We start from the raw sequence: 19,839 nt of genomic DNA on the forward strand, positions 1-19,839 counted from the left end.
TACCACTTAAAGTTACTTCTGATAATTACTTTAAGAAACATTGCTTTAAGGAGCTATTGAGCACTGGATCAGGGTACTGTCAGAGAAACAAAGATAGAAGATAGAGTCCCTGACTTCACAGAATTTATAGTCTTATGGGGAAGATTAAACTGTCTTCCAACATAATTGCCTTGGACTAATAGTTACGTGGCTAATAAGTAGGATAGAATTCAAAGGAAGAACAGATGCTTTTGACCTAAAGCAAAGCTTCAGGTAGAGGGAGCAATTTGCATTGGATTTTTAATGGTAGATGGGATTCTAGTAAGTCAGTGTTTGTAGGTTTTCTGTCACCATTTGTCTTTAAAATAGTTGACTCTCCTTTAAGATATTTCAATTTCAGGGTAGGTTACAGGAATTGTTACAGCACACAGAATGTCTTTGTGTTGAAAAGTATTAAGCCACCCTGAAAGAGCATTGATTTTTCTCTACAAAACTTAACTACAAGAAACCTAAATATTGACTAAAATAAATGTTTTAGATTCGAGCACTTAACACTCGTATTTTTTTTTCCAGTTTGCCAGTACTGCTAAATATATGAAGAATACTCCTTATGTAAATGAGGTATCAAGTGATGAAGCTCTCCTGAAAAGATATAGAAAAGAAATAATGGACCTTAAAAAACAGTTAGAGGAGGTATGTATGAACCATGTATTTCAGTAAAGAATGGGACAGAAATAGAATTGAGATCTGCCTAAATGCTCAGGAAGGCTCTTAAATCATCAATGTATGTGTCATCTGACCTAACTTTAAAACAGTTTTCAACTAAGAAGAAACCAACTCAAAAGTTTTAGTTTAATTCACTATAAACTGAAAGATTTGGTTTCTTGGAATTATTTTCTATTTCATTTTTCATTTCCAAAGGGAAAAATTTGAGATTTTTAAATGGGCCAAGTAAATACCTTTTTTTAAAATATATATTTTTATGATTTCAGAGAGGAAGGGAAAAAGAGAGATAGAAACATCAATGATGAAAGAGAATCATTCATCAGCTGCCTTCTCCACGCCCCCCACTGGGGATCAAGCCTGCAACCTGGGCATGTGCCCTGATCAGGAATCGAACTGAAACTTTCTGGTTCATAGGTCAATGCTCAACCACTGACCCACACCAGCCAGGCCAAGTAGATACTTTTAAAAATTGTCACAAATATAGGGAAGTGGGTTAAAAAGGGAAACCATGTATGATTACATAAAACTACTTTTTTTTTTTTTTACTAACAAATACATTTTTAATCCTGATTTTATGCAGATTTAACATAATATTTTATACAACACTTAGCAAATTCTTTGGAGACAAAAATTGTCTCAAGTAATTCTCCCCAACAGAAGCAAATGCATTTATACAAACTCCTATTATTTCTATAAGCTATTGATTTCTTTTGCACAGAAGAGAAGGTTTGACTAAATTATTGGTAATAGTTTACATGTAAGCGTGTTTTTCAAGTTCAAAATGTTCTTTGTTTGCAAACAACACCTTCTTTACATGTAACAGCCTCTAAAACGACTTTCTGTAGTTTCATGTTATCTTGAATTCCTTTTCTAACCCTGCAGTATCAATCTAATAAAATAGCATGATCACTTGTCATAGTAATTTGTTTTAATCGTTATGGTCCCCAAGTGATCTTTTAAAAGATGAACTCTGAGATGCCATATGGTAGTCTTAAAAGAAAAATCTCTTCTTTTGCAGTAGATATTCAGGTCTCTACTTTTCTGACTTCTCTGCATGTTATTTATATATTTTCAGGCACTTAATAGAATTGCTCTAGCCCAGCTGGTGGCTCTGTGGTTGAGCATTGACCTATGAACCAGGAGGTCATGGTTCAACTCTGGTCAGGGCATATGCCCACGTTGCCAGTTTGATCCCCAGTAGGGAGCATGCAGGAGCTGTCCGATAGATGTCTCTAATCGATGTTTCTCTCTCCCTCTCCCTTCCTTTTATTTATTTATTTTTTGTTTATTTAAATAGACTTGCTCTAACAGCATTATTACAATCTTATACATGTCGTACAGAGTATGCACATGAGGAGAACTCTATATTTTACTGATTTTATTATAAGATTGAGAAACTGTTATGGTAACTACATATTGGTGTTCTACAGGTAGAGTATTTTATTTTAGGAACATTAAAATGTTCATGATTCTCAAAAATTTATATTCTTTTAGGTTACTTATCAAGGTTTTAAAACCTAGCCATATTCATTAATATAACCGAATATTATGTTCTCTAGGTTTCTATAGAGACTCGGGCCCAGGCAATGGAAAAAGACCAATTGGCTCAACTTTTGGAAGAAAAAGATCTGCTTCAAAAAGTGCAGATTGAGAAAATTCAAAACTTAACACGAATGCTGGTGACCTCTTCTTCCCTCACATCACAACAGGAATTAAAGGTAAAAATGTAAATGTTGACAGCTTAAACTTGGTATATAGAGAATAGAATTGGCATTCCTATATGTTTATTCTCTAGTTATGTATTTCTTATCCTTTGATACAGTATATTCAAGAAACTCAGAACTTTTTGTGCATTTGCCTATATACATTCCTGATTCCCACATGCAGAGATACAAATTCAATAAGTCTGGTATATAGTCAAGGAATAGATTTGAAATGTGCTTCTTAAGAAATTCTAATGAAATTGATTAGGTGATTGGGAGCCATAGACGTCTAGAGTGGGAATATTTTCTCTTTAAACAAATATTCATCTCAGGAAAATTGAACTAGAATATAAGTCAACATAGAGATCAGAATTCTGGCTTCCAGTATGTGTTCTTTTTGTTTCTACTAGAATAGTTGGATATCTGTTGTCCAACAAATATTTTGGAGGTCTGGTGGTGTAATAGTTAAGAGAATGACCTCTGGAGCTGAACTGCCTGGATTTGAATCCCAATTCTGTCAGTTCCTAACTCAGGACCTTAAGCAATTTCTTAAATACTAGAGGCCCAATGGAGTAGGCCTGCCTTCCCCCCACTGCCAGCACCAGCTTCCCTCTGGCACCCGGACCCGGGCTTCCCTCCAGCCGCCAGCAGGCACCCGGGACCCAGGCTTCCTTCGCAGCCCCAGCTTCGTCCGGAAGGACATCTGGTCTAATTAGCATATTATGCTTTCATTATTATAGACTAGAGGCCCGGTGCACAAAATTTGTACACAGGAGCAGGGCCCCTCAGCCCAGCCTGCACCCTCTCCAATCTGGGATCCCTCTTGCAATCCAGGACTGCTGGCTCCTAACTGCTTGCCTGCCTCCCTGCCTGATCACCCCTAACTGCCTCTGCCTGCCGGCCTGATCGCCTCCTAACTGCTCCCCTGCCAGCCTGATCGCCTCCTAACTGCTCCCCTGCTGGCCTGATTGCCCCCAACTGACCCCCTACCAGCCTGCTCGCCCCCAACTGCCCCCCACACTGGCCAGCTCGCCCCCAACTCCCCTCCCCACCGCTGACCTGATCGCTCCTAACTGCCTCTGCCTCGGCCCCGCCACCATGGCTTTGTCCAGAAGGATGTCTGGAAGGTCTCCCAGTCTAATTAGCATACTCCCCTTTTATAAGTATAGATACTTTGCTGCAGTTTCCTAATCAGTGAGACAGCCTGATCCCTACCTTATAGGATTGATGTGAGAAGTAATATAGAATGTGTTTAACATTCCATATAGCAAACCTTCAATAAAGATTTGCTATTAAGCTTACTATTAATATATATTATGTTCAAATCACCATACTAGGTATATAGAAGACCTCAAGAACTATGTATTGACTGAGTGATGATTAGAAAATAGCCCAATTAAAGATGTAGGGATGAGTGTTTCAGGAAGACATCTATATGTACAGAAGTTGTGAAAAAACATGTTTCTTGGACTTAAAATGTTCTGGTGGCAGGGACATTTTAAATCACATCGAAAGTTTTAAACTTTACGTTATTCTAAGGACAGGAACAAAACCTTGTAAGTAACATGATCAGAATTGCGTTTTAGAAAGATGTAGAACTGGTATGCACATTAGATTGATTGGGCCTCTACAAGGATGGTGGCTCTAATATTGGATAAACTGAAGAGCTATTTGGGAGGGCAATTCAACAGGAGTTTGTGATTGTTTAAATATGGGAGGCAGGGAAAGGGAGAAGGAGGTTTCCAGAATGACTTGCAGGCATTGCTAGGCTTACTGGATAGCTGGTAGCCGTACTCATTGCGGTGACGCTGAGAGATGAGAACCAAGAGGGAGCTGGCAAGAAGAAGGAAGTGGATCAAGGGAATAGAGCTCCCTCTTAAGCTTGATAGCCAAAATCGGATTGACTGAGTCAATGAGGTGGAAGGATAGGAACTTTAGATAGAGTAGGAGGTCCAGGTTTAGGAATTTCAGATAATGGCAAGGAGGTTTCCAGAATGACTTGCAGACATTGCTAGGCTTACTGGATAGCTGGTAGCAGTACTCATTGCGTTAAGGGACAAGGAATATAGAGCAGTGACACTGCTCATTGTTTGGATTTGAGACATTAAAAGTGTCAGATAGTTGAAAATGCAAGTGTATGAAAATCAAGTGAAAGATCTGAGATGTAGATAGCCATTTGGACATAAACATTACAGATCGATCCAAATTAAAGTCTTTGGATGAGCTTGCTTTGGGAGCATTTGAGAATGAAAAGAACACAGGGCCAAAGACAAAACCCTACAAAACAGCAACTTTGTAGGTAAAGGCAGAGAAGAAGAATCCATAAAGGAGCCTAGGGTTAAGCTGAAGAGTTAAGGAAACAAGTGAATGTGGTCATGAGAGGAAGAGACTATTCCAGAGAGGCAGTGTGTCACATTCTACTGAGAAGTTCAATAAGATACATGTAGACCCCAAAAAATTGGATTTAGAAACAAGAAGCTCACTTGCAAAAGCATTTTGTGTTATGTGTTGGGAGTGAAAGCCACCTTGCAGTGGGTTGAGATGGCCCAAAGGGATGGGATCTTAAATACAGCAGAAGGTCTGGACTTAGGTAGAGGGAGAAACACCTGTTCATTATAACAAGGACAGAGGAAAGGGTAGGCTTCAGTGCAAGTAATGCTTTCATAAATTTAGGCTTATATTTTCTTTGTGAAATAGGTTTTTTGTTTTTTTTTTAATGCTGTGGTGGCAGGAGATGGTAAAGACACAAGTTTGTAGACATGCTAAGGGTTTGCAGTAGTTTAGCCTTTGTAATGAAAAGAAAGCCCTCATGGAGAGGAGTGTGGCCAGGCAGCATTAAAGACCCAGGTGATGTTAGCAGCCAGACTTCTGGTTGTGTGGCTCTGACAGAGTTCAGAAGACTGATAAAGGCTGAGGAGGTAGTGTAATTCATTGAGTGTTCACTGGATTGGAATAGGTGTAAGGAACAGAGAATGGGTCAAATAATTTGAGGCTGTTGACCCAAAAACATGATTCAAGTGATCATCTATGGAATCTAAGATGATGAAATGAGAACCAAGAGGGAGCTGGCAAGAAGAAGGAAGTGGATCAAGGGAATAGAGCTCCCTCTTAAGCTTGATAGCCAAAATGGGATTGACTGAATCAATGAGGTGGAAGGATAGGAACTTTAGATAGAGTAGGAGGTCCAGGTTTAGGAATTTCAGATAATGGCAAGGTTCAGGAGTGGGTTGGGAGCAGATGGATTTGAGCTGAAAGTCTTTGAAGTGAAGGATTTTAATGACTGGGCTTTTGCAGAGCAGGCTGTGGAAAGGGCTGTCTATTTTAAGCAAAAAGATATTATGTGTTATGAGCATGAAAGCATGCAGTCATATAGATATATATCTGCATTATACAAATATCTATATCATACAGAAAATCTTGAGAGGCAATGCAGTGGAGTGGTTAGTGGATAGGCTCTGAAGTTACAGGCCTGGGCTCAGCCACCAATTAGGTGTAAGATCGTACACAACTTCTCCAAACTTTTTGGACCCTCAGCTTCTTTATAAAATGGATATGGTAATATAGGATTGTTGAGAGGATCAAATAAGATGAGACAACGCTTGTACTCGTAGAGGGATAAGAGAAGAATGGTAGCTATGAAATATGGAAAACCACAAACAGAAGGTGGGCAGAGGAAGAGAAACCAGCAAAGTGGAGTGAGTGGTGAGGACAGCTAGCTGAGTGGGATAAGAACCAGGAGGTAGGTGTCTTTGAAGGAATGAGGAAGAAGATGGTGCAGAAACAAAGAAAATGGTAGCTAAGGAGAGTAAGGAGTCAAGATTTTTTTGTAGTTTTTTGTTATTTGTTTTAATCAAAAGCAAACAGAGGCTTGTGCATTTCTAAAGCTGAGAGGAAGGAGCCTAGTGAAAATGACAAATGAACAGGTCATTACGGGAGCAGGGTCCCATGAGAGAAAGGAACGAATGAGACCAGGAGCACTGGTGGAGGCATTAGTTAGCCAAATTGGAAGATAATTGGCATTGTGAAGGGCCCTGGGAGAGGAAATTCAAATGGGCTACCTGTCTGCTCCTTCCCACTTCAAGCTGGGTTCCCAAAGGTGCTTCTTTTAAGGATTATGTGTTACCCAATTTCTTTCAACTAAGTCCCGGAGAAACTTATAAGTGAAGATTCCAATTTTTTAAAAAATTTAAATAGTTTCATCAAATTTATGATGGGGTTAAACACTGATTTGAAAAGTTTGAGTATGTTTTCTTATCTCAGTATATCCTTAGGCTGATAAGATCTTAAACTAGGCTTGATAAAAATTCTACCAAGGCTATCATTCTTAAAAAACAGAAACTAGTTCCCTTGTTTTATTATCTGGGTGAGGTAATTTTAATTTTTTTTCCTCTTTAGGCAAAAATAAAACGAAGAGTCACTTGGTGCCCTGGCAAAATTAACAAAATGAAGGACTCAAACTATATAAATGAGTTTAATATGCCAGTAAATACAATAAAAAGACAAAGGAGTGCTGTAACTTCAGTAGGAGAAATTGATGAATGTGAGTGCTTTTTTATAAAAGTATCCCTACAATGGGAGACTTTACTGATTATATCTCAGTTAATGGGTAAACACATTTCAATAAAGTGTATGTATGTTAGATGTGATTAGTGCTTTTGTGTCCCTAAAGCATATTCCAGTGGAGATGATGATAACAATAAATAAGAAAGTGAACATTCATGACGTTTACTTTTTTTTTATGTTTATTTTACACTTTAAAGCAATTTTCTTTGGTAAGATAGGGTGAAATAAATCTATTTTATTTTATTATTTAAAGTATTACAAATAGTAGTACATATGTCTCCTTTTTTTCCCCATTGACCTTCCCCCGGCCACCCCTACCCCCCAGGCACATGCCCTTACACCCCCCCCACCCCTACACCCCCCCGCCCCGCAGTGTCTTGTAGCCATTGCTTATGCTTATATGCATGCATACAAGTCCTTCAGTTGATCTCTTACTCCCCAGCCTTCTTGCTGTAATTTGACAGTCTGTTCAATGCTTTTCTTCCTCTGTATCTATCTTTTTATTCATCAGGTTATAATGTTCTTTATTATCCATAAATTAGTGTTATTTTTCTTTCACTGCCTGGCTTATTTCACTTAGCATAATGCTCTCTAGTTCCATTCATGCTGCTGCAAATAGTAAGATTTCCTTCTTCTTTATAGCAGCATAGTATTCCATTGTGTAGATGTACCATAGTTTCCTAATCCACTCATCTGCTGATGGGCATTTAGGCTGTTTCCAAATCTTAGCTATTGTAAATTGTGCTGCTATGAACATTGGGGAGCTTATATCTTTTCTGATTGGTGTTTCTGTTTTCTTGGGATATATTCCTAGAAGTGGTATTACTGGGTCAAATGGCAGTTCCATTTTTAATTTTTTGAGGAAACGCCATACTGTTTTCCACAATGGCTGCACCAGTCTGCATTCCCACCAGCAGGGAAGGAGGGTTCCTTTTTCTCCACATCCTCACTAGCACTTGTCTTTGGTGATTTGTTGATGATAGCCATTCTGACAGGTGTGAGATGGTATCTCATTGTTATTTTGATTTGCATCTCTTGCATTATTAGTGACTTTGAGCATGTTTTCATATGCCTCTTGACTTTCTGAATATCCTCTTTCAAAAAGTGTTTATTTGGGTCCTTTGCCCATTTTTTTTATTGGATTATTTATCTTCCTTTTGTTAAGTTGTATGAGTTCCCTATAGATGTTGGAGATTAAACCCTTATTGGAGATAACATTGGCAAATGTTCTCCCATGCAGTGGGCTTTCTTGTTGTTTTGTTGATGGTTTCTTTTGCTGTGCAGAAGCTTTTTATTTTGATGTAGTCCCATTTGTTTATTTTCTCCTTAATCTCTCTTGCCCTAGGACAGTGATGGGCAACCTTTTGAGCTTGGTGTGTCAAACTTCGCCAAAAAACTGAGCATAACTCGGGTAGTGTGTCACTTTGAGGAAAAAACATTATTTCGCAAATGTTTCATCCTCGGCATGCAGCTCCCTCAGCGGCCGCGTGTCATCAGAAATGGCTACGTGTGTCAGTGCTGACACGCGTGTCATAGGTTCGCCATCACTGCCCTAGGATCTGTGTCTGTGAAGATATTGCTACTACATAAGTCTGCAGTTTTGCTTCCTATGAAGTATTGTAGGATTTTTATGGTTTCCTGTCTTACATTCAAGTCCTTTAGCCATTTTGAGTTTGTTTTTGTGTATGGTGTAAGTTGGTGATCTAGTTTCATTTTTTTGAGTATAATGACTTGGGTCAATTTCTGGGTCCTCTATTCTGTCCCATTGGTCTATATGTCTGTTCTTGTGCCAGTACCAGGCAGTTTTGAGAACAGTGGCTTGGTAATATAGCTTGATATCTGGTATTGTGATCCCTCCTACTTTGTTCTTCTTTCTCAGGACAGCTGTGCCTATTCTGGGTCTTTATTTATTCCAGATGAATTTTTGGAGAGTTTGTTCTAGACCCTTGAAGTACGCCATTGGTATTTTTATAGGTATTGCATTGAATCTATAGATTACTTTAGGTAGTATGGATTTTTTAATGATGTTGATACTACCAATCCATGAACATGGTATGTTCTTTCATTTGTTTATTTCTTCCTCTATTTTTTCAATGTCCTGTAGTTTTCCGAGTACAGGTCTTTTACGTCCTTGGTTAAGTTTATTCCTAGGTATCTTAATTTTTTTGGTGCAATGGTAAATGGGATTGTTTTTTTTCTTCATTTCTCTTTCTGTGAGTTCATTATTGGTGTATAAAAAGGCCATAGATTTCTAGGTGTTAATTTTGTATCCTGCTACACTGCCAAATTCATTTATTAAGTCTAGTAGTTTTTTGATGGAGTCTTGGGGGTTTTCTATGTATAGTATCATGTCATCTGCAAATAAGGATAGTTTTACTTCTTTCCCAATTTGGATGCCTTTTATTTCTTCTTCTTGTCTGATCGCTATGGCTAGTACTTCTAGTACTATGTTGAACAGGAGTGGTGAAAGTGGGCATCCTGTTCTTAGGGGAAATGGGTTTAGTTTTTGCCCATTGAGTATGATGTTGGCTGTAGGTTTGTTATATAGGGCTTTTATTGTGTTGAGGTATGATCACTCTATTCCCACTTTCCTGAGAGTTTTTTATCAAGGAAGGGTGTTGGATATTGTCAAATGCTTTTTCTACATCAATTAATATGATTATGTGATTTTTGTCTCTCAGTTTGTTTATGTGATGTATCACATTTATTGATTTGCAGATATTGTACCATCCTTGCATCCCCAGAATAAATCCCACTTGGTCATAGTGTATGATCTTTCTAATGTATTGCTGAATCCGATTTGCTAGAATTTTGTAGAGGATTTTAGCATCTATGTTTATCAAGGATATTGGCCTGAGGTTCTCTTTTTTTTTGTGGTGTCTTTATCTAGTTTTGGGATTAGGGTAATTCTGGCTTCATAGAAAGAGCTTGGAAGTGTGCCTTCCTCTTGAATTTTTGGAATAGTCTGAGGAGGATAGGTTTTAGTTCTTTGAATGCTTGGTAGAACTCCCCTGTAAAGCTGTCCGGACCAGGGCTGGAAGATTTTTTATCGCTGTTTCAATTTCTTTGGTAGTTATCGGCCTATTCAGGTTTTTTTATTCTTCTTGGTTGGGTTTTGGGAGCTTGTATTTTTCTAAGAACATGTCCATTTCATCTAGTTTGTCCTTTTTGTTGGAATAGAGCTGTTCATAGTATTTTTTTATAATCGTTTGTATTTCTGTGGGATCGGTTGTTATTTCACCTATTTCATTTCTGATTTTGTTTATTTGGGTCCTCTCTCTTTGCTTCTTGGTGAGCCTGGCTAGAGGTTCTTCAATCTTGTTTATCCTTTCAAAGAACCAGCTCTTGCTTTTGCTGATCTTTTGTATTGTTTCTTTGGTCTCTATTTCGTTTATCTCCACTCTGATCTTTATTATTTCCTTCCTTCTGCTTATGCTGGGCTTTTCTTGTTGCTCTCTTTCTAACTCTTTGAGTTGTAGGTTTAGATCATGTATTACCATTGTTTCTTATTTTTTTGGGGTAGGCTTGTAGAGCTATGAACTTCCCTCAAGACTGCTTTCACTGTGTCCCATAGATTTTGGATTATTGTGTTTTCATTGTCGTTTGTTGCCATGATGCTTTTAATTTCTTCTTTGATCTCTCTGAAACCCAGTCATTGTTTAATAGCATGCTATTTAGCCTCCAGTTGTTTGATTTTTTTTGGATTGTTTTTATTATAATTGATTTCTAGTTTTACTCCATTGTGATCTGAGAAGATGCTTGATATGATTTGTATCTTCTTGAATTTGAAGAGACTTTGCCTATGTCCCAATATATGGTCTATCTTTGAAAATGACCCATGTGCACTTGAGAAGAATGTATATTCTGTGGCTTTGGGGTGAAATGTTCTGAAGATGTCAATTAATTCCATCTGATCTAGTGAGTCATTTAGGATTGATGTTTCTTTGCTGATTTTCTGTTTAGAGGATTTGTCCAATGGTGATAGTGGGGTATTAAAGTCCCCTACTATGACTGTATTGCTGTCAATCTCTCCCTTGATATCCTCCAGAAGTTTTTTTATATATTTGGGTGCTCCTGTATTGGGAGTGTATATATTTACCAGAGTTATTTCTTCTTGTTGGATTGCTTCCTTTAGTATTATGAAGTAGCCTTCCTTATCTCTTGTTATGTCCTTCACTTTGAGACCTAATATGTCAGATATTAAGTATTGCTATCCCAGCTTTTTTTTTTATTTCCATTTGCCTGAAAAACCTTTTTTCATCCCTTCACTATCAGTCTGTGTGAGTCCTTTTTTCTGAGGTGGGTTTCCTGTAGACAGCAGATATATGGGTCATGTTTTCTTATCCACTCAGCTACCCTTTGTCTTTTGATTGGGGCATTTAATCCATTTACATTTAAAGTTATTATTGATAGGTACTTATTTATCACCATTTTTATTCTTTATGCCTGTGTTCCTTCTTCGCTTCCTATTTCTTCTTTTTATAGCATACCCTTTAGCATTTCTTGCATTGCTGGTTTGGTGATATTAAACTCCCTTAGTCCTTTTTTGTCTGTGAAGCTCTTGATTTCACCCTCAATTTTTATTGATAGCCTTGCTGGTTTCAGTATTATTGGATTCAGACCCTTCCTTTGCATGACTTTGTATATTTCATTCCATTCCCTTCTGGTCTGATGAGTTTCTGTTGAGAAATCAGTCACTAGTTTGATGGGGGATCCTTTGTAGGTAACTTTCTGTCTCTCACTGGCCACTTTTAAGATTCTTACTTTGTCATTGGTGTTTGCCAATTTAATTATAATGTGTCTTGGTGTCAGTCTTTGGGATTCATTTTGTTTGAGACTCTGTGAGCTTCTTGGATTTGTGTGAGTTTTTTCTTCCCTATATCTGGGAAGTTTTCTGTCATTATTTCTTCAAACAGGTTTTCTATTCCTTGCTCAGTTTCCTCTCTTTCTGGAACCCCTTTTATGTGGATGTTGTTTCTTTTCATGTTGTCTCATAGTTCCCTTAGGCCAGTGATGGGCAACCTTTTGAGCTTGGTGTGTCAGACTTCGCCAGAAAACTGAGCATAACTCGGGTAGTGTGTCACTTTGAGGAAAAAACTAATTCCAAGACTCTAGTCACAAATGTTTCATCCTCAGGAGCAGCAAATGTTTCATCCTCAGCATGCGGCCGCGTGTCATCAGAAATGGCTATGCGTCTCAGTGCTGACACGCGTGTCATAGGTTTGCCATCACTGCCTTAGGCTCTCCTGCTGTTTTTTAAGTTTTTTTTTTCTAGATGCTGGTCTGCTTGGGTATTTTTTCCTACCTTGTCTTCTAGCTCACTGATGCGGGCCTCTGCTTCTTCTAGTCTACTGTTAATGCTTTCTATTGAGTTCTTTATAGCAGCAATGTCATTTTTCATTTCTTCTTGGTTCTTCCTCATTTCCTCTTGGTTTTTACAGATATTGTTGAATTTGTCTTCCATTCTTTTCAGCTACCTTATGACCATATCTCTGAATTCTTTCTCTGACATATTGCTTGCTTCCATTTCATTTACTTTTTTTTTCTGGTGATGCCTCCTTTTCTTTCCTATGTGTGCTTTTTCTTTGTCTCCTCATGATCTCTCTTCTCCATGTGTCTGGTTATGTAGCTCTCTCTCTCCTTTCCCTAGGCGAAATCTGACCTTTCTGTGAGAAGGTGCAGAGCTCATCCTAGTCTGCCTATTCGCACTGTTTGAAATCCGGTGTTCCTAGGTTTGCAGCTGGTCCCTGGGTGTTCTAGTTGTAGAGTCCTCATGACATTTTCTATTTCCAGGTCTCTTAAAAATGATGCACTGTCATTAGACTACATAAGACAAATATTTTTATTGTTTTTGTTCTAATCTTTATCCAATTAATTTACTATTCATATAACATCTGCCCTAAATGTTGCTAATCTTAAAAAGGTGGAATTTACACAGAAAATTTTCAAAGTTATGTCTAACACTTGAAGTATTTTAGGGGCATTTAAAAAACTACTTAACAGTGATCAAATCTCAAATTCATAATTTGTTCTTTTTACCTATATTGTGTTAAGGTGCCTATATTTTATGATTAATTCTAGCCAGTGATCTCAATTCACAAAATAATATATACAATCACATCTGTTCTTAATGTATTCTTAGCAGTCATGCTATGAGCACATAATAACTAATTTGAGCTTATTACATCTGATCAGAATTCTTTTAATAAACTATACTTTGAGTTTTAGGAAACTTACTAGCATATTTATGTATAAATTTCTTTTCCCCTAATTAACAGCTGTCTGTTCAGAGGCTGATGTTTTCAGTAACACCCTTGATACAATAACGGAGATAGAGTGGAATCCAGCAACAAAGCTACTAAGTCAGGTAACTTGAATGTATTTTACAGAACATTATTGTTTTACTCTTTAAAGTCATTTGTTATTGGTGTTTACTGTTGTTATAGCACATTATGGCTCTGACTTAATTTCAGTGACAGTGTTGGTTCTAATTAAGGCTTCTTCACTCATTAGACTCACAGCTGATAATTGTGCCATCCAGAGGGAAGCTAAAAGCTTTATAAAGTGGGTGTATGGTAGTAGGTAAAACTTTTAGTCCATTACCAGCAGATTTTGGTATCTATGATTTACTTTCTTTTTTGCCTTGGAAAATCTCCTAAGGGTAAAAAAAAAAAAAAAAAAATGGCTGATATTAAAAGTGTCAAAATTACCAGACCTATAGTACAATAATACATCGGGGAGAGGTAATGTTGCCAAATAATAATGAAAAATAAAAGTAAATGTATTATATATGGTCTTATCACAACTTTAGGAATAAGGACTCCTGTAGTGAATATCTTAGTAAATGTAGATTCCATGTTTACTTTTCCGGCTGCTGATGTTCAAAGAAATGGATATAGTTCTTTATATATATTAGTTAAAGTAATTTCATGTTAATTTTGGAATAAAATTGGAACCTTCTTAGGAATTATTATTAGCTAACCACTGTAATTAGTCATAAATTAGTTATTATAATCAGTTAAGTATTATTGGTAAAGTGGTTTTGTGTTCCTAAAGCATACTCCAGAAGCTTGTTGATTTTATAAAATCCCTGGTCTTAGTTTTTGGTTTTTATTGATTGTGGATTGTTTTTTTAACTCATATTTGTTTCACCTGTGCTTATTCTCAAGCAGAAGAAGGAATTAAAAACATCTTTGGGAATGTTTAGTTAATCTGCCCATTGATGGATTTGTATGATAAAGTTTATCTCTTTATCATAAAAGTATAGAAAACAGAAGCAGGTCTCTGTTGAGGATGGCAAAAACCTAGCAGTGGATAGAGTTTTAGAGATCAATAAGTAATACTTCTGTTTCACTCCTAATTCAAAGCCATCTGAAAAATAAAATAAAATTCGTATTAGACAGTGAGGTAAATCATCAACTTTATTCCTAAGGAGTTAAGGATCTGTGATAAAGTAGATTTTCCATTATCCACCCTATCTCCTACTCCTGATGAACTTTTCCAGGCAGGCACAGGCAGAGCATTTGTTTATATGGTCTTTTTTTTTTTTTTTTTTTTTTTTTAATTCTACCCCTTTCAAAGTAGTCATCTGTTCTAATTTAGCTAATTTACCAAAATACAAATTCTTTATTTTGCTGTGGATCAAGCTAAAACATTAGGATGATATTGAAAAAGAGAATGGCCTAAACTACCAAATGATGCAAGGTTAAATTTATGTGACTAGTCCAAATTTTTAGTTAAGTAAACAAACATATAATCTGAATTCTTTCCAGCTTGAAAATATGGTTTTGTTTACAACAGGAAAACTTAGAAAGTGAGTTGAATTCACTTCGTGCTGATTATGATAATCTGGTGTTGGACTATGAAAGACTAAGAAAAGAAAATGAAGAAATGGAATTGAAATTAAAAGAAAAGAATGATTTGGACGAATTTGAAGCTCTAGAAAGAAAAGCAGAAAAAGATCAAGAGGTAAGGATACGAAACAACACTAAACTAAAACAACTTTTGTAAGAAATATCATTTTCTTAAAGATATTTACTTGTAAGATTGAGGTTGAGGATCCAGCCATTTTCCATATGCATACACAATTAGAGAATTTAAGAAATAATTAATTTATATTGTTTTTAAAATAGTTAAATCATATTTGTTTCACCTGTTCTTATGCTCAAGAGGAAGAAGGAATTAAAAATATCTTTGGGAAGGTTTAGTTAATCCATTGATGGATTTGTATTGAAGAAATTTTAATATTTAGCTGAATGCTTTATGTATAGATACTACATATTAATGGAATTTTTCCATAGAAAGTATATTCCTAAACAGAACATTATTAGAAAGCTGGGGAAGCTAATTTTTCACTTTTTTTTTCCCCATATAAGAGAGTTATTGTGAAACTAATACTAAATAGTTTTTATGGAAATATTAGAAATAAAATAGATCATTTAAATTTTCTAAGTATGTAATATTAGGCTACATGTTAAGAACCTAACCCAGAAACCTTGAAATTTTGGGAACTTAAATTGTCCTAAAGATTCAAGAAATTTCTTAGTGCAGAAAGTCCTTAACTTACAGTTCACAGAAACTGAATTCTTTTGCAGAACTTTTGAATACATATTTATTTTTCTGGAACAGGAATCCATTGCTGGTCTCAGACTTGTGAAATGATCCACAAATACCCCAAAAATAAGAGCCAATGTTTTGGTATAGTTAAAATATGAGTTAATTTTCAGATACTTCTCACATTTTTATATGAATAGCCCAAAGGGACACAGTCCTTTTTTCTCAGTATCATTTATTAGTTTCTCATCTTCTACCTTTTTAAAAGCGAAAGGAATTCACCAAAATTATTTCCATTCTACCTACAAATTAAAGTGACTACTGCATTTCACAGACATTATATCCTGGGAGGCAAAAGTCAATAATTTCTCCACAGTTGCATTTATTTTAAAATTTGCATATTAACGAAATGCAAAATGTCATGAAAAGAATATTGGGCTTCAATCAATAAAACCAGTTTTATTGAAAGGGTATGATCTAGTGTCATGGTTAAGAGCCAAACTACCTTGATTTAAGCCCCAGTTTTGCTCCTTAAATAGCTCACAGATTCAAGCCTGGTGTGTATTATCGGCAAGTCCTTGAGCACACCATTGCACCTCAGGGCTTACTTCATGTTTATCTCCATCCTTCAGGTTAGATCAGGTGCTTACCGAGTTTCTTTCTAACTCCAAAATTTCATCTATTTTTTGTATGTTTCTTGTTATAAATAACATGACAAAATTAACTTTGGGCATACATGTAACAACAATTTCTCTAATTATTCTTACATCACTTATACATTCAATTAAAAATAAAAACTGAAGCTCATTGAATTGAGTCACACACAAAAAGATTACAAAGTAACACAGAATCTATGTCTTAAAACTCACAGTTGACTTTTTATTTTTCCTTTTTAACCACCATCAGTGGGAAAATAATACAATTCTCTTCAGTTTTACTCAAACACAAATTGAAATTCTTGGTTCTGTGAGATAATCTAAAATACTAAATATTAAAGGCTTACTCTATTTGAAGATTGGTTTTACGATATCCATTGCATTTTAAACTAAAAACATAAGTCTATGTGCGTACAGTAAAATATGTTCCAAAATGTACATCTGGGGGAAAAGTTTAACAAAAGGTGAGTGAACATCCTATTATGGTCTGAGGATATGTGCCCTGGTTTGCCTAAGGATTTCATCAAAAATCACCAAAGTTGTAGATAATTTTCAAGTGAGAATGTAATACAGGGTGTTTAAACAGTAATTTTAGAGGGCAGAATAAACAAGGTCAAGTATCATCAGACTCAGAGAACAAGAGAAACTTCAACCCTCTACCTATTTTAACTTGATCTATTTAATTTTCACAACTTGGAGATTTTTGTCTTAAGAAGTTAAATTTCATTTCACCTGCTGAGAATTACAGTTGAAATCTGTGCTATTTTGTATATAACAATGGATGATCATTTTCTCTTTGTGCTCATTAAACAATACATTAAATAGTGGTTACACTCAGATCATTACAAAAGTCACATAATCTTTTCCTGTTCCCAGTACTTAAAATAAAGTGCTGTTTCAAATAAAAGTAGGAGAATTATTCTTGCTGAATGCATTAAAAATTTAAGGTTGATTATTTAGTTCTTGCCAGGAACCAATTCCAACAGGTAATAATTACAAGAGTTTCACCAAAAGGTTGGTGAAGCTTGGGTGGCTCAACAAGGGTGAGCCACATATGTAGTTTACCTGTTGGAAACGGCTAAATGGCACTTCCCCCAAACCTGAATAGGATTGTCTGCTGCCAGACAGCTCAGGGCATTTTATTGCCTCCTGTTGGCCAAACACTTGACAATGCTTTTGAAACCTTACCCTTTGAAGTGTATATCTCCACCTTGCCTTAGGACAAATTGTGTTAAATAAATAGTTCCTTTAGCTGAAGCTCCTCTGACCCCCAATGGTTCTCAAAATTATCTTTCGTCCTTGGACTCCTTCTTGAATCAACGCATCAGCCCCTTTCTCCAGATTGCTGAACCCTTTGTAAGGCTGGGACAAGAACCCCAGCAGTTCTGTATAAATAAATATTATTTTCTTATGCAAAAGTTAGAAGTGGAAGAAAGAGTAACAGAGCCAATTTAAACTTTAACCAATACAGATGTCTAAAACTTTGCTGAAAAAGAGGGTAACCACTGATTATATGTGGCAATTGATCACTTGAAATGGGGTTAGTGTGAATGGCTTAAGCATAAAAAAAAAAAAAGAATTTAAAATATTTTCTTAGTTTTTATTATTGATTACAGGAAGAAATTATAATAATATTTTGGATATATTTGGCTAGATAAAATATATTAAAATTCTACCTGTTTCTTTTTACTTCTTTTTAATGTGGCTACTAGAAAAATTAATTACAAATTTTGCCTCCCCCAAAAAAAATTGGGAGAGAGAGAGATCGCATTATATTTATATTGATTGGTGCTAATCTAAAATAAGAGTGTCTAAACTAGCAGTAGTCTGAAATCTAAAACTAGTTAGAACTGAATTAAACAAAAAAAAATGTTATTTTACTTTTTTTAGCACAAAAATTGCCAGTACTCAAATATTTAATGCTACAGATATTTTGTTAAAAAGGAAACCTTACTAGAAATACTTTCGTCTTTAAGTACTTATACATTAGACAGTTGAAAAATATAAAGCAAAAATATTAACTTTCCAATATTTTCTATAAACCATCAAAGTAACAGTTGATAATTCCATGCAAATCTTTATAGCTATGGTGAACAGTAATAATATTGTAAAGGCTCCATGAAACTACCATAATCCAAACCTAAATTTCAAATCACAACTCATTGAAAAGTATGCCAGTGTAAAAACAAATGTATAATTTAAGAGAAGAAAAGAAATCTCTTAGGATAAATACATTTCTGTACTTACCCAAAACAAAAGCCTATAGAAGCATGTTTTTGTAAAGTTTGATTACTACTTAATCTCCTCAAAGTGGTGCATACTAATTTGCTTTTAAAGTTATTGTAACTTTATTAACCAATGACAAAACTGTTATTTGGGTCATGCTGAGTTTTTTTTCTTGTTTGCTTGCTTCCTGGGGTTTGCAGAGATTTTGTTTGGTTGATTGGGCTTGGGGTTTGATTTGGGGCTTTTTTGGTACTCTTAAATGATGAGATGCTCTGTTACAGTAGCTTGAATAATTATTTCTCAGTCTCTTCTTACTTGTTGGGTGATTCTGAAGCAGTGATTCTTTTTTTTTTTTTTTTTTGCTTTATTAACTATTGGTTTGCTCTGTTGCCTGTTCACATGCTCTTACAGATGCAACTAATTCATGAAATTTCGAACTTAAAGAATTTAGTTAAACATGCAGAAGTATATAATCAGGACCTTGAGGTGAGCATTTATGTTCATATTTCTACTAAGGAACTAGAACTATAAAACAAATCATACATAATTGAATATGATTTATGATTTCAGAAAATATTTCTTAAGTGTCAACTTTTTGAATTTTACTGTTTACCAATTTGAACTGTTAATAAGTTCCTTTTAATCCCCTAGAATTCAAATCCAATTATATTGTTTTACTCTCCTTTGATTTCTTTTAGAATGAACTAAGTTCAAAAGTAGATCTACTTAGAGAAAAAGAAGACCAGATTAAAAAGTTACAGAAATACATAGACTCTCAGAATTCAGAAAGTGTGAAAATGGACTTGTCATACTCATCGGTAAAAATCAGGTTTATTTTATTATGTAATAATGTTAATATAGCATACCTTCATCATCATCATTAAAGCAAATGCTTATATTGAGCCAACTATGTGGTGAGCATTGTAATGTTTTACATACAGTATTTTATTTAATCTTGTCAATAACCCTATGAGAGAGGAACATTGCCATTTTTACCAATAAGGAACCACTCATGAAGAGTTGAGGATACCATTCTTTGAGTGAATATAAACAAGTAGGTTATGAGCTTCCATTAAAAAGTTAGTAATTTAAAAATGTTTTTAATTCTTCAGTTGTTTTGTACAAATGCATGCAGAAGTGTGTAGTCAATGTCTTCAGGTGAGCACTTACGTTGTTGATAAAGATCTAGAACTAAAACATACATAAATGAGCACGTTTTCATAAATGTCATTAATTTCACTGATATTAATGCATTCTCATAATTTAAGTAACTATTTTCAACAGTTTGAGTATTTTTCAGAAACTATTGTTCTATATGACTATTTGATACTAGATTGTGGTATTAAGTAATATTGACATGGTGAAATTTTGATGTTTTTATTTATTTGCTCAATACACCTGACTACTTCAAGAAAGTTAATAGTTTCTAGCTT

General features: G+C 35.5%; 1 protein-coding gene across 1 annotated transcript in view; it reads left to right on the top strand.

Moving 5' to 3' along the window:
* The window catches only part of CENPE (centromere protein E), a 73,259-nt gene that overhangs the window by 16,206 nt on the left and 37,214 nt on the right, over nt 1-19,839 (top strand). The window contains exons 12-18 of the mRNA XM_054721818.1: nt 553-672; nt 2,265-2,423; nt 6,804-6,948; nt 13,250-13,338; nt 14,772-14,939; nt 18,818-18,892; nt 19,105-19,224. Of these exons, the coding sequence (XP_054577793.1) occupies nt 553-672; nt 2,265-2,423; nt 6,804-6,948; nt 13,250-13,338; nt 14,772-14,939; nt 18,818-18,892; nt 19,105-19,224 (876 nt within the window). The remainder of the gene's footprint in view (nt 1-552; nt 673-2,264; nt 2,424-6,803; nt 6,949-13,249; nt 13,339-14,771; nt 14,940-18,817; nt 18,893-19,104; nt 19,225-19,839) is intronic.

Source organism: Eptesicus fuscus, chromosome 2, assembly GCF_027574615.1.
Source record: "Eptesicus fuscus isolate TK198812 chromosome 2, DD_ASM_mEF_20220401, whole genome shotgun sequence".
In the NCBI taxonomy this organism is placed as follows: Eukaryota; Metazoa; Chordata; class Mammalia; order Chiroptera; family Vespertilionidae; genus Eptesicus; species Eptesicus fuscus.